Genomic DNA, 15,814 nt, shown 5'->3' with positions numbered 1-15,814 from the left:
ATATTTGTCCTCCCCACCACTTAGAACTGTTGGTTTGTTTACACCCATGTAATTTAGCAGATTGAACTCAGAATATAAAAGCATTTTGGCCAGCGTTTTGTCTATGGTCAATAAAATTAGATACCAGTCACATACTGGGGTTGGTGGCATTGATCCTCTCAAAATTGCTGGCCTCATTCTTATGTTAGAAACAATTATTTGAGAAATGAGCCCCACAGGGTAGGGCAGCTGCTGCAGTGAGTGTCACTGGCCATTCTCCATAGCAACACTATCTCAGTCATGTCTACAAGTTGTGGCTGAACATGCAGTTTGTTCTGGAGTGTGCTCCCTCCTCCCCCACATCTGCTACTCAGTCTCCCCACCTTTCTTTTTCTTTTTCTTTGTTTCCTTGTAATTAAATTGTGATTCAATCTATGTAAATAAAAATAATAATTGTAAACCGTTAATAAAAGCAAAAACTATTGTTGTTGTAATTATCGTTTGTCATGATTTCGATCATGATAAAATGTATTTTCCTTTCTTCCTCCAGACGAGTCAACCAACTTTAGAGATTTTTCAGGATCTACTTAGTAAATACCGAGATGTATTTCACTCTTCTCGGATCGCAAAAGGTTTACAGAATCATTGGGTTTTGATGAAACAGTATCACTTATTACCAGATCAATCAGGTAAATTGCTTTCTTTAATTATATCAACAAACTGCTGCAAAAATAGTATTTTTTTCCTTTAAATACTTTTACTTATAAATCTGTATATATAATATAATGATATATGATGTGTGTGTGTGTGTGTTTATGTATATATAAAGGAAATATAAATGGTGTTTAAAATTTACGACAGCTGTTTTGGTAGAATTCTATTAATGCATTCATAGAAGATTACATCGTAACATATAATCCACCATCATTAAGTAAAATTTTAGACAGGTGAGATCTCTTACATTGATCTGGACAAACCTAACATCAAATACATACATACATTCATAACATGCATACATACACACACACACACACACACACACACACACACACTTATTGATGAGTGTTTTTATTTCCTTCTATAGTTCAACCTATGCCACGAGGAGACCACGTTTTAAATTTCTCTGATGTCGAAGATATGATGGATGATGATGCTCTACAGTAAGTTATTCATTTCTTTCTTTGCTATGTTCCTTAGAGAGTTAAAGCTATGGAGATGGATAGGACAGGAGAGCACCAGACTAAATGTTTCACTGCCTCAAGTTTTGGTCCTCTCCATTCTGACAGTCAAAATCTGACTTTGCTTAGTCAAATGTGTACCATTAATATATTTGTTGACTGGGGCTTGATTTCTCTTGTACCAAAAGAAATCAATATTTCCTTGGTACCTGTCTGCATGCAGACTGAATGCAAATTTCACACCAACATCTACAGCTAAAAGCTAAATTAAAAGCATTTGTGCCAGGAGCATGTTAGAAGCACTTGTGCTAGTCCCACATTTGGTGCACTTGTGCCAGGGCCACATTAAAAGCACTCGTGCCAGTGCCATGTTAAAGGCACTCATGCCAGTACCACATTGGGAGCACTTGTGCCAGTGCCACATTAAAAGCACTCGTGCCAGGAGGAGCATTTAAGAAGCACTTGTGCTAGTCCCACATTTGGTGCACTTGTGCCATGGCCACGTTAAAAGCACTTGTGCCAGTGCCACATTAAAAGCATTCATGCCAGTGCCACATTAGGAGCACTTGTGGAAGTGTCACATTAAAAGCACTCGTGTAAGTGCTACCTTAAAAACACTTGTGCCAGTTCCACATTGGGAGCACTTGTGCCATGGTAATAGCACTTGTGCTGTGTCACATAAAAAGCACCCAGTACATTCTGTGAAGTGGTTGGTGTTAGGAAGGGCATCTCACCATATAAACAATTGGAACCTAGGCAGTTCCCCCAGCTGGCCAATTCCTGTCAAGCCATCCAACAGATGCATGCATGGAAAGCGCACATTAAATAATGTTGATGTGATGACATTTTTCTGCGTTTTGTTTTTGCATTTTCCTTTTTTTTTTTTTTCTATGGGTGAATGTTTCTTGAAGTAATTCTAGCCATCCAACCATGAAGTAGGGAGTGAAACCTGTTTTCTTTTCTCTCCAGTCAGAATAACTGGAGCATGTGGAATTAGGTGCCTTGCACAGGGGCACAAAATAACAACTGTTGTGAGATTTGTGGTTTTTAATTCACTTACTTAGATTGTGTCTTTTATGAATAAATCATTCAAACTGGATATCTCTTCTAATTGCAGGGACCCGAGAGATGAAGTGCTGGAGCATGGTAAAGATGAACCCTTTTGTTGCCCTATTTCTGTTGAAATTCACTACTTTTGTTTCAGTTAATTTTGAAAATAATGAAGAATTCAGTAGATTAATTTAGTCATTATTAAGCTGATATTTGCAACATGAATTAGTATGAAATTTTGATGGAAGGTTTTAACAGCATCTGTACAGTGTCTTGTAAAAGCACCCAGCACACTCTGTAAAGTGGTTGGCATTAGGAAGGGCATCCAGCTGTAGAAGCCATGCCAAATCAGACTGGAGTCTGGTGCAGCTCCCCAGCCTGCCAGCTCTGGTCAAACTGTCCAACCCATGCCAGCCAGCATGGACAATGGATGTTAAGTGATGATGATGATGATGATGATAATGATGATCACTTTTAAAACAGGAAGTTTATACCATGGAATCAAGGGTGGCCTCAGGTGTGTTGGTATCAAAAGAGTTAATATTGAATCAGTGATGCCAAATACGAGGCACCAAAATGTCTCATATCTTGTTGGGAATTACTGCAGATGCCTCGTATAAATGAACGTAGCATGAGTTGAATATTAAAATAATCTACAGATCCTGCTATATACTCTTTACTCTTTTACTTGTTTCAGTCATTCGACTGTGGCCATGCTGGAGCACCGCCTTTTTAGTCGATCAAATCGACCCCAGGACTTATTCTTTGGAAGCCTAGTACTTATTCTATCGGTCTCTTTTGCCGAACCGCTAAGTTACGGGGACGTAAACACACCAGCATTGGTTGTCAAGCGATGTTGGGGGGACAAACACAGACACACAAACATAAACACACACATACATATATATATATATATATATATATATATATATATACGATGGGCTTCTTTCAGTTTCCGTCTACCAAATCCACTCACAAGGCTTTGGTAGTCCCGAGGCTATAGTAGAAGACACTTGCCTAAGGTGCCACGCAGTGGGACTGGACCCAGAACCATGTGGTTGGTAAGCAAGCTACTTACCACACAGCCACTCCTATATATAACACTTCTTTACAAGAGAGAGTTGAATAACAAACTGTCGCCCCTGGTGATGTTCCTTCTTCCTCTGTACAGTTTTCACAGTTTTTCTAATCCTTATTCCACTGAGACTTGTCCTCTTGCTTAGCCATGTGTGTCCACCAAACCATTAACAGAACTCCCTAAAGTGTGTGTGTTTGTGTTAGAAGTCTGATGGAAAGTCTGTAAATGGCTGAGGTGTATATAAGAGGTAAAAAAAAAAGAGTATGTAGAGAATGAGTCATAAACTGCAGCTTAGTGGAAGTGATCTTATGTTCGTTAAGGTTTGAGTTAAGAGCCTGTCATGTCTACCTGTGTATGTTTGTCAGTTTACTTCTATCTCCATGTATTTGTCTCAAGCTCAGTGTGTGTATGTCTGTGTATATCAGTTCTTATTGTGTGTGTGAGATTATGCACACGTATAGCAATGTGTTGTTTGGTGTATGTGTGTTGATCTTTGTGTCAAGTCTTAACTGTTTGTAACAATGAAACCCTGACTTGTTTCAGAACTGGATATTGCTGATCGGCGGAATAAAAGAGAAGTTCGGCACCTTGAACAGGAACTCCCCAAGTGGCAGGTTTTAGTAGACAGTGTCACAGGTAAATTGACTCTTCTTATTTCATAACAACAACTAACTCACCCTTTTTCTCCATGTTTTGTTCTGTTTTATTTTCCGTTTTTTTTTTCTCTTTCCACACACACACACACACACACACACACACACATGACAGGCTTCCTGCTGTTTCTGTCTACCAAATTCACTTAAGTCATTGGTCAGTCTGGGGCTATAATAGAAGACAATTGCTTAAGGTGCTATGCAGTGTCACACAGCCATGCCTGTGCTTCTAATAATACTAATAATAGGGTGGCATGCGGGCTAAATGCTTAGTGGCATTTCATCTGTCAAGTTTCAGTTCAGCACTGGAGTCAATGTAATCAACTTGACCCCTCCTCCTCCTAAATTGCTGGCCTTGTGCCAAAATTTGAAACCAGTAATGATAATGACAATATATATATTTGTATATGAGAAATAATGATAAACACATATCATCTTTACAATTCTGGAAGCAGACTGGATGATGATGGATCTCTACATTTAACATCAGTAGTTGTACATCTAATAGTACACACACACACACACACACACACACACACACACACGTTATTCACTTACTTTAAAGGGTGGCGAGTTCGCCGACTCATTAACACGATAGACAAAGTACTTAGTGACATTTCTTCTTGCTTTATACTCTGAGTTCAAATTCTGTCAAGGTTGACTTTGCCTTTCACCGATAAAATAAGTACGAATTGAGCATTGGTGTTAATGCACTCAACTAGCCTTTCTCCCTACAAATTTCAGCCCCTGTGCCTGTAGTATAAAATTGTTGTTCATTTACTGGTTTCTGTCATTGGACTGCATTTAAGGAGGGACACTGTCTTCATGGGTGTCAGTTGATTGTATTTACTTCAGTACCATAGTCTTGTACATGTTTATCTGCATCTTACAAAGCATAAAGGTAAAGCTGACCTGTATGGAATTTTAATTACAAACATAAAGAGACATGACTAAATACCACAAGACATTTTGTCAGCTGCTCTTCTGATTCTAACATCCATTTTCTGATTGAACTCTTTAGTCTTGTTGAGAGCTTGCCAAGCTCTCTGGTGCCTTCATAAAAAGCATCCAGTTATCCTCTGTAAAGTGGTTGGTGATAGGAAGGGTGTCCAACTGTGGAAACCAAGTCAAAACCTTTGAAACATATGAGCAAGATTAATTATTCATTGATATGCCCCTGGACTGGCTCTTGTGCGGGTGGCACATAAAATACACCATTTTGAGCGTGGCCGTTGCCAGTACCGCCTGACTGGCCTTCATGCCGGTGGCACGTAAAAGCACCCACTACACTCTCGGAGTGGTTGGCGTTAGGAAGGGCATCCAGCTGTAGAAACTCTGCCAGATCAGATTGGAGCCTGGTGCAGCCATCTGGTTTCACCAGTCCTCAGTCAAATCATCCAACCCATGCTAACATGGAAGGCAGACGTTAAACGATGATGATGATGATGATAAGTATTGTTAATTACCCTTAATCTAGCAGAAAGGGCAGAGTTGAATTGTAATTAGTTGATCTCAGTGTGAAATATTTAATGAATGAGTTGATGCAATAGGTCAGAGTATTTCATTGATATTTAAAAAAAAAAAAAAGGGTCGCTCCCCCCCTCCTCCACCTCCCAACATTATCTCTGTTTTTGCATACTTTGACAAAGTCTGTTTTTGCTTATGAAGGAATTTATTGATTGTGATTGCAGGTGTAAGCCCTCCAGACTTTGATAACCAGACACTTGCTGTACTACGAGGACGATTAGTTCGTTATTTAATGAGATCAAAAGAGGTAAGTTTATTGACTTGTGCCGTCGTTATCACCGCCTGTTATCATCGTTATCGTCACCAACCTCACTCTTACCGTCCTCCAGCATGTCACTGAGCAATGAAGGAGACACTTCATGAGTACCTGATCTACTGGAAATAGCAGTTAAATCCCCTCAACTTACTACTTATCAATTTAGAAAAGAACAGGTTAAATAATTAATGTGTTCATGTAAATAAGTAAAAGATGAGATGGTCATGGCTGGAATACCTTTTATGACTGGCCTACTTAACAAAAGGCAGTCTAACTACGAAGCATCTCATCTCTGAGATCTTGTCTTCTTATGTGGCACTGGTGCCAGTGCCGCATAAAAAGCACCCAGTGCACTCTGTAAAGTGGTTGGCATTAGTAAAGGGCATCCAACCATAGGTATCATGTCAAAGCAGACATTAGAGCTTGGTGCAATCCTCTGGGTCACTGGCTCCTGTCAAACTGTCCAACCCATGCCAGCATAAAAAATGGTGATGATGATGATAACCAGTTCCAATACTGTCCAGATTGTCCATTACAATAACTACTAAATTTAACTTGATATTGCTATATGCACTACTGCTGTTGAACTAGACATAATGTAAATAAATGTAAATTAAAGAGGACAAAATAAATATATATCTATATGTGTGTGTGTGTGTGTGTGTATATATATATATATACACACACATATATGCACATCATATATATATATGTATATGTATGTACGTATATAAATGACAGGCTGCAGCTGTCACTGGCAAAGTCATTAAGTTGTTAGCTGAGCCATCGCAGAGTTAGTTCTACTGATGCTGTGATGTATCTTTGGTGACAGCATATAATTGTCAATAGTCTCCTCTCTGTTGACCACCTGGTTACTTGTAAAGAGGTAGAGTGGGAAGACATTGTTCTCTGATTGCTACTTGCACCATGTTTTATATATTTGGTAACAGCATATAATTCTCAATTGTCTCATCTCTTTAGACATCCTGGCTACCTACGATGAGGTGTTTTTTGGAGGGCCTAGTTCTCTGATTTAGTATATCTGTGGGTCAGTGTCTTTTTTAGATGTAGTACATCAAGTGAGGTGTATGGCCTAGTGGTTAGTGAGTTGCAAACATGACCACGAAGTCATGGTTTTGCTTCTTGGACCATGTGTTGTGTTTTTGAGCAAACTGCTTCATTTCATGTTGTTCTGCGATCACTTTGATATCTGACACAGAGCCCACCATTCATCTGTGCAGGCTTTGTCTGTTTGATGGGGAGGGAGTGAGCTCATGTACAACACAAACATTTGATCTTTATTAACAAATCACCTGTGCATGTTGTTCAATAAGAAGTTGCAAAATCCTCACCTGTTGTCTACAACAGGAGTCAAAAACCAGTAAGTACATCGAGGACTACATTATCCAGTGTAGTTTTCCTTTTTTTGTTTCTAACAGCAAGGTTTGAGTTGAAGGAGAGTTGGCTGTTATTTTCTGTAAAGTGAACAACTTTGTAGATGCTTCCCCATTATGTTGTGTAGCGCTATGAATGGATGCAATATTTTTATTGTGAGAAGGCACAGTTTTCTGATTCCTACTGGCATTATGGAAGTATCATTGGTAACAGCACATGATTCTAAGTCTTCCAGTCTATGCAGACCTATTTACATACCTGCAAAGGGCATAAGTTTCCGTTAGAGGTGATAGGAAATCTGTGTAACTGATGAGGACTTTGTTAGCTTGCTGTGAATACTGAACAACCAAATCAGATATGATTTAGTGATTAGAGTGTTTAGTTCATGATCTTAAAGTTGTGAGCTCTATTCCTGGGTCAGACAGTGCATTGTTTTTTTTTTTTTGAATAATGCACTCTATATTGCTCCAGCCTTTTCAGTTGTAAAAAAGTGCAACCCAGGTACTGGTGCAACTATGGCAGCATGTCAAGAGTATAAATATACTTCAAAGGCCATCAGAAAATGAATAATGGCAGTAAGACGTCACCAGCAGTTGTGGTAATGGGGGGTGATGTGTGTGTGAATGAGAGAAAGAGGGGGGGGGATGAAATGCACACATCAGTTGAGGTTGTTATTGATGGATATTTATATTATATTGTAGCTTGTACAGATGTTGTCTAGCCCTTATTTCACATGGAAAAATAAATATTAAAATGAGCGATTATTTATGGAATATATATTTGTGTGTGTATATGTATTTTTCATAAATTAATCATTTCCTGAGTGTCAAACTAATGCCCACTCTGTATTTACTTTTTATCTTTGTGATGTATTTTTTGTAACCTTTGCACCACAATTGCATGTAAATATCTGTGTAGGTGTTTGTGTCTCTTTGCCTCGACATCACTTGATAGTTGTAAATGAACATCACTGTTATACAAGCAGTGTCATTCATTTCTAGTAATTTGCAAGAACATGTCTGGCAATGAAGAAATATTACCTTGTTGGGAAACAGGTGAGGGTTGGCGACCGGAAGGGCATCTCGCCATAGAAAATCTCCCTCAATAAACTTTGTCTGACCCATGTAGGCATGGAAAAGTGGATATTAAAATGGTGACGATGATAAAACAATGATATATGTATGTGTAAGTGTGACTGTTTGTATATTTGTATTTCCTTGGCTTGAAATAGCACGAAATCATCATTATCATTGTCTGTCTGTCTTCCATGCCGGCATGGGTTGGATGGTCTGACAGGGGCCAACCAGGTTTCTGTGTCTGTCTACGCATGATTTTTATGACTGGTGTTAGGATTCCCTTCCTAACACCAACCACCCTGCAGAGTGGACTGAGTGCTTTCTATGTGGCACCAGCACAGGCGAGGTCAGTTTTGGCAAGAGTTTTTACGGCTGGATGCCCTTCCAAATGCCAACCACTTCACAGTGTGGATCAAATGTTTTTTAAATAGCAACTGCACTGGCAGAGTCACCAAGTTACTTTGCAAGACAAAGAATTTTGAGAGGGGAGGGGACTTTGGAGGAGGTAATCTTGTGTGAGATGATGAAAGATTTGAGTGTGACATAGAGACAGAGACAGAAACAGGTGTCTTGGTATAGAGGAGGTACATGGTTACCTTATCCAAGAGAGAGATAGGAAGAGAGGAGGAGGGAGAGAGAGAGAGAGAAGTAACAAGAAAGAAGACAAACAGGTGTGCAAAGAGTTATTATATAATAATAATATATGTCAGTGGTAATTTTGCTCTTATTTTTTCCTACAGATTACACTGGGCCGTGCTACAAAGGACAATCATATTGATGTGAACTTATCATTAGAAGGACCAGCTTGGAAGATCTCGCGGCTACAGGGCATCATCAAACTCCGACACAACGGAGACTTTTTTATAGCTAATGAGGGCAAAAGACCTATTTATGTTGACAGTAAACCAGTACCGACTGGTAGTAAACAGAAACTAAACAACAACGCTGTAGTAGAGGTTAGTGTCCTTATATTTCTTTCACACTTGTTTGATAAAAGTCCTTTGTGATTGTTGAATGTTGACACTTTGAAGTAATGTTCATCTTATGTTGTCATTATGGCCGGTGGAGTATAGGTTCACATATCCTTGGGTTGATATTGAAAGACTAGTTTCATAAAACCAGTTTAGTGATGTCGATGTATTGCTTGACTGGTTTCATGACTGTCTTGAGACACTACTAGTCTCATTTTATTACGCTGTGTTGACACACTGCTAGTCTGACCTCATGACCTTATGTTGATACAATGCTAATCTGACCTCATGGCCCTATATTGACACTGCTAGACCGACCTCATAACCCTATATTGACACAATGCTAGTCTGACCTCATGACCCTATGTTGACACATTGCTAGACTGACCACATGACTCTATATTGGCATACTGCTAGTCTGACCTCATGACCCTATGTTGGCACAATGTTAGTCTGACCTTGTGACCCTCTGTTGACACAATACTAATCTTACCTCATTACCCTCTGTTGATACAATGCTAGTCTGACCTCATGTTGACACAATGCTAATTTGACCTCATGACCCTCTGTTGACACACTGCTTGACTGACTTTCTAAGACCTTGTTGCTATTACTTTATATCAGTATATTGGACAGCGTAGTTGGTATTGACATTATTTGTGGACTAGTTTCCTCAATTCATAATGTTAATTTGGAGGTCAACTCTGATTGGGCAGATCTCTGATCAAATGCATTCCAGGCATGACCATCCTGACTGTTTAGGAGTATGTAGAACATCATTTTTGTTTTTAATATATTTCAAATGCTATAGTGTGATTTGAGACATTTTTGGTTGCTGTTTCTATGAGATCAGGTGACCACATAAAACTACCTATTTCATTGTTGCTGAACCCTAGGCCATCTCTGATTGAGATGGTTTATGATTGATGATTCCACCCAATACCATCAAGGCTTTTCATAGGATTCTTTAGTCAATCTACCTTTCTCTAAAATGAATGACTTTTTTTTGCTCATCATGTGTTTGTGTTAGTGTTTGTCCCCCATCACTACTTGACAACTGGTGTTAGTGTGCTTACGTCCCCTAACTTCATGTATGTATGTATGTGTGTGTGTATATGTATATATATATATATATGTGTGTGTGTGTGTGTGTGTGTGTTTTCCCTCCACTGCTTGGCAGCTGTTGTTGGTTTGTTTATATCTATGTAACTTAGCAGTCCAGCAAAAGTGATCAATAGAATAAATACCAGGCTTAAAAAAAAAAAGGTAATTCATTCAGCTAAAAATTCTTCAAGGCAGTGCCCCAGCATGGCCACAGTCTACTGGTTGAAACAAGTAAAAGATAAACGGTTAAAACAATGATGAAGATGATATGTTTGTACATTATGTCATCATCTTCATCATCGTCATCATCTTCATCATCGTCATCATCTTCATCATCGTCATCTTTTAATATTTGTCTAAGGCAGCAGGCTGGCAGAACCATTAGCACACCAGGTGAAATGTTTAGTGGTATTTTATCTGTCACTACATTCTGAGTTCAAATTCTGCTGAGGTCAACTTTACCTTTCATCCTTTCAGGCTCGATAAATTAAGTACCAGTTACATACTGGAGCTGATCAGTCTGTCTATCCCTATCTTTCACATTATTAGGTAATGTTTAGCTGCTATTTCTAGCTGGTCAGTCAGCCATATGGAGACTGTCTTGTTGGCTTGTTTTATAGTATTTTATTTAGTTCCAAGACTAACATACCACAAAAGCATTCCATCTTTTTTTTTCTGTCTTCTGTCTGTATCTTGGACTACATCATCTGGTGTATGCCTCCCTTATTAAAGAGTAGAGGAGAATTGGTGTTTTCATAGAAGGTTCCCTCTTTCAGTTTTTCTTTGTCTTTGCTTCCTAAAAACATCCAGACTATTTCAGAATCAACCAGTCTTCCAATCTTGTGTATTTTTTTCCCTTCCAGATATCGTGTTTGCGGTTCATTTTTCTAATTAACCAAGACCTTGTGAATGTAATTCGTGCTGAGGCACAGAAAATGGCTGGCCCCCACGGGACGTGACAGCGGCTCAATATTCAGCACAAAAAACACATGAAAGCAATGTCAAACTAGACACAAGATGGCCCCAGCGATATATCATCATAAAGACATTCTCATAGCCACATCCTCCGGCCAGCTTTTCCAATCATAGACATACCTGCATACAGACATATGTCTCTGTGTGGGATAAAATAAGATATATCTACATATAAACATACATATATAGAAATACATCATACAAATATAGAATGTGTATGTGTATATAAATATATGTGTGTATGTGAGTATATATGTGCGTGCGTGTGCGTTGTGTGTGTATGTATATATATATATATATCTGTGTCTGTGCTTGTTAATGTATAAATATATATTTCTTATATAAGTTTTGTGAATATTATACATTAGGAATGAATGATATATATATATGTGTGTGTGTGTGTGTGTGTATGTGTGTATATAGAATTTTTTCATATGTATTATATACATTACATTACATATATATATAGTCTATATGTACTTTATACAATCTAGATGTATGTGTTTGTAATAGGGACATAAGTTTTTTATATATATACATATATATATATATATATATATATATATATGTATATATGCTCCTTATATATTATACACACACAATATATACATATATATATATATATATATATATATATATATATATATATATATATATATACATACAGAGCAGGAGATTATATATATGCATATCTTTCTTGATGTGTGTGTGTATGTGTATATATATATATATATATATATATATATATATATATATAGCACGCATATGCATACATATTTATGTGTGTTCATGTACATATATAAATATTTGTGCATCTATAAATTTTAGATAATATATATATATATATATATATATATATATATATATATATATATATATATATATACACATACATTCATATGCACCTATCCTAGATATATTATAAATATATATGTATATAATTCGTATTCTGTACACATGCAGTATATATAATGTGTATTCTTTCTATACAGTACACACGCACACATATATTTACTATATATCTGTTTATATATGTAATATAATCAGACTACATATATGTATTCTCTCTCTCTATGTATACACATAGCCACACACGCACACACATATATATATACTCCCACCCATACTTTAACTTATATGTATGTGTAATATATATGTATGTACATGTATGTGTAATATATATGTGTATATAATATATGTATGTTTGATATATGTGTATATAATATATGTGTATATACTATATATGTATGTATTATATATATATATGTGTATATATATATATATATATATATATATATATATATATATATAATTATGTGTGTTTAAATTGCAGAAAAAAAAAACTATAATAAATTTCACCCCTTTTCCTCCATATCTAAATAAGACAAAAGGAAGAAGAAAAAAAATGCCTTTTTCTTAAGTGACTGAAAACACTAATGGCAGAGTCCAGAAAATTTACATTTAATAACAAGAATTATTTTTAAAATTTGTCTGGAGTTTGATTTAGTACTAAGTTGCTTTTGTTCTCTCAACAGGAAAGAGATTTCCCCTTGCAGGAGACCCCTCCTCAGCTGTTCTGTTGCGTTGAATTAGTCTTGTAATTAACCCCCCCCCCGTCTTCATTTTTTTTTTTTTTTTTTTTTTTTGGTATTGTATGTAAGTGCACTGTAGTAGCTGGATATTGGTGGCCTCTCATAGACATGCATTTCCCATCAATATCTCTAGCAAACCTTCTTAACAACCTATCACTGTTCCCCGGTGTCTCTTTAGAATTTAGGGCTGTATGATGTGCATATATTACTCAGCCTGTCAGCTGTTGGCTGTCTCTGAAGTACTCTACATACTGCTCATGTCAACCGATGGCTGTTGGAAGTATTCCTTATAATATATGGTCCCCTCAGCTAACAGATATGTGAAGTACTCCTTGCAATGGACCATATCACCTGATAGCTATGTGAAGTACTCCTTATCCTGGTTGTTTCAGCTGATAGCTACTTGAAATACTCCATGTAACTGGTCCTCTCAGGTAACAGATATGTGAAGCACTCTTTACAATGGATCATATTCTCTGGTGGTTAAGTGAAGTAGGCCTTACACTACTTGTATCAGCTGATAGCTGTTTGAAGTACGCCTTATAAATGATCCTGCCAGCTAATGGCTATGTGAAGTACTCATTTCAAATGGTCCTACCTAGTGGTATTTGAAGCGTCCCTTACCATTGCACATGTCAGCTGCATAGTACTCCTTACAGTTAGTCCTTTACTAAAGGGCTGTGTGACCTATGTCTTAGAACTAGTCCTGGCAGCCCTTGATCTTGTGAAGTACCCTTTATAACCGGGCCTATAAGTTAATGGCTTTGTAAAGTACTCTTTATAACTGGGCCTGTCAATTGACTTTTTGAAGTACTTTTTATAACTTAGCCTCTCAGTTAATGGCTTTGTGAAATACCCTTTTGTAACTGGGACTATCACCTAATAGCTTTGTCAGGTACCCTTTACAACTGAGCCTGTCAGCTAATGACTGTGAAGTATTGTTCACAACTTGGTTTCTCATCCATAGGCTGTGAGAAGAAAAGTTCTCTATTGAGCCTTGTCAGCTTATTGCTGTTAAGAGCTTTTTTACAGCTGGATCTTCTCAAGTAATGGTTCTATAAAAGATTTCTTGCAGCTGGGCCTATATTAGTGAATGAGCTGTTTAATGGCTGTGGATAAGATGGATTAAAAATTTTTTTTTTATCATTGAATTGATCGTGGATACTATCTTTTAAATTCAAAGTAAATGTGCAATGGACACTGGGAGTGTTATCTGATAACAGGCTATGAATAATCTCTTATAGAACCAAATTTGTCAACTGGTGGCTACTATTGCTCTGTCTTATTGAAAGCAAACTTGTCAACCAGTGGTGTCTCTCTCTTAGAAGTAGACTGGTCAATCGTTGGTTGTCAGTGGTCTTTTATAAGACCAAACTTGTCAACCAATAGGTTATTAACCATTAGCATTTACATAACTCGGTCAAATGTAATGATTATTTATTCACATGGTTTTGAATTAAAATTATGCATTATCTCATACTTTGAAATACTGATGAGGTGATTTATTTTTTTTTAAATGACATTGTATGGTAGATGTGAGAGGCCAGATCTAGCTGGTTTGAACATAAAACTGGTAGAATATTTGGACTAGATACAGCCAGTTTAAAAGCTAAAGGGCTGATGATCTTAGAGCCAAACTTAGACAATAGCCAGTGACTGGTGGCTCTCATCATAGTAAAACCATGTCAGCACCGGTTGGCAACTTACTTGGGCCAACTAATCTCTACATTTACTTGTTACCCATTTAAGTAATTAAAACTCCATTGCACGATATCTAACAGCAGTTTGTGGCTGGCTGCACTTGTCTTGTTGTAGTTCATTGAGCTTCTTAACGTGCAGTCTCCACTGGTTATAATCTTGTGGGCATGTATGTGTCATTTGTTGTTGTGTTTGTTTGTTGACAGTGTATTTAGTTTTGTTCATTTTAATCCCTGTCTTGATCCCAAATATTGCTCTGTAACGCCAAATGTTTGTATGTATGTATGTCTATATGTAATTGTGTGTGTGTGTGGGTGCTTTCGTGTTGTTGTCTCCCCCTACTCAGCTCTTCAGGAGCTGAGATAATATTATGCATGTGCTGTTTCTAAGATTTAACACAAACATTTGGCCCTTAACTTTTTATAAGGGCCGTAGGAAGTTTGATCTTGATGGAGAATTGGCTGCTATAGTTAATTAGTTCAAATGATTACATAAAACCTCTCTTGCCTGCTCATCTGTATGTGTGTGTGTATATGTGTCTGTTTTTATCATTTCATTTATGGGGTTGGCATCACTTTAACTATTAGTCTGGTATTCTCCTGTGCCTTGGTCTTTTTGTTGTTGTAAATTCTTTGTTTTTTATATATATATATATATATATTTAAAAAAAATATACTAAAAAAAAAAAGCCCAAACAAAATCCATGAAAATCTCATTTCAAATCTGATCACACCTCATCCTCAAACTCAATCACCTCTCATTACTCTAAACTCCAAACTAAATGATCTCTTTCCGAAATATATGTGCCTCTCGGAGTGTCCGTGCGTCTCAAACGAAAAAAAAAAAAGAAAAAATACAAAAAAGTCTGTACTTTTTATGTGTTTGTGTCTGTTTTACTATTTGTTTGTTATTATTTTTTGTCAATCAAACTCTAAAGACGTTTTCTTTATTTTGCATTTTTTATTTTTCTTATATGAAATTTTTTTTCTCAACTTTAACCTCAATTTTTATTTATTTAAAATAGATTTTTAACATTTTTTTTTCAAATATCCTCCCCCAAAACTTATTTTTTACTGCACTTTAAACATTTGTAAAAGTTTTTATTTACTATATAAATCAATGAAATTTCAAAAATGTGAATGATAAAATGTTTTTTTTATTATTGTTTTTCATTATTATTATTATTATTATTTCAATTTAACCTTCTGTTGCATTTACATATCTTTATTTTGTTTTTACTTTATTTAATTTTGCATTCACACTTTTCAAACTGAAACAAGAA

At 36.7% G+C, this 15,814-nt stretch overlaps 1 protein-coding gene across 1 annotated transcript in view; it reads left to right on the top strand.

Annotated features, from left to right (window-relative positions):
• The window catches only part of LOC106882007 (microspherule protein 1), a 43,322-nt gene extending 31,960 nt beyond the window's left edge, over window positions 1-11,362 (top strand). Inside the window, exons 7-13 of the mRNA XM_014932547.3 lie at window positions 530-668; window positions 1,064-1,139; window positions 2,275-2,303; window positions 3,829-3,921; window positions 5,630-5,712; window positions 8,933-9,148; window positions 11,131-11,362. Of these exons, the coding sequence (XP_014788033.1) occupies window positions 530-668; window positions 1,064-1,139; window positions 2,275-2,303; window positions 3,829-3,921; window positions 5,630-5,712; window positions 8,933-9,148; window positions 11,131-11,226 (732 nt within the window). The 3' untranslated portion in view covers window positions 11,227-11,362. The remainder of the gene's footprint in view (window positions 1-529; window positions 669-1,063; window positions 1,140-2,274; window positions 2,304-3,828; window positions 3,922-5,629; window positions 5,713-8,932; window positions 9,149-11,130) is intronic.
• Window positions 11,363-15,814: the final 4,452 nt, after the last annotated feature.

This window comes from Octopus bimaculoides, chromosome 21 (assembly GCF_046866305.1).
Source record: "Octopus bimaculoides isolate indiv1 chromosome 21, ASM4686630v1, whole genome shotgun sequence".
NCBI classification, from domain to species: domain Eukaryota; kingdom Metazoa; phylum Mollusca; class Cephalopoda; order Octopoda; family Octopodidae; genus Octopus; species Octopus bimaculoides.
The sequence above is the reverse complement of the archived record's forward strand: the minus strand, read 5'-3'. Positions and strand labels throughout refer to the sequence as shown.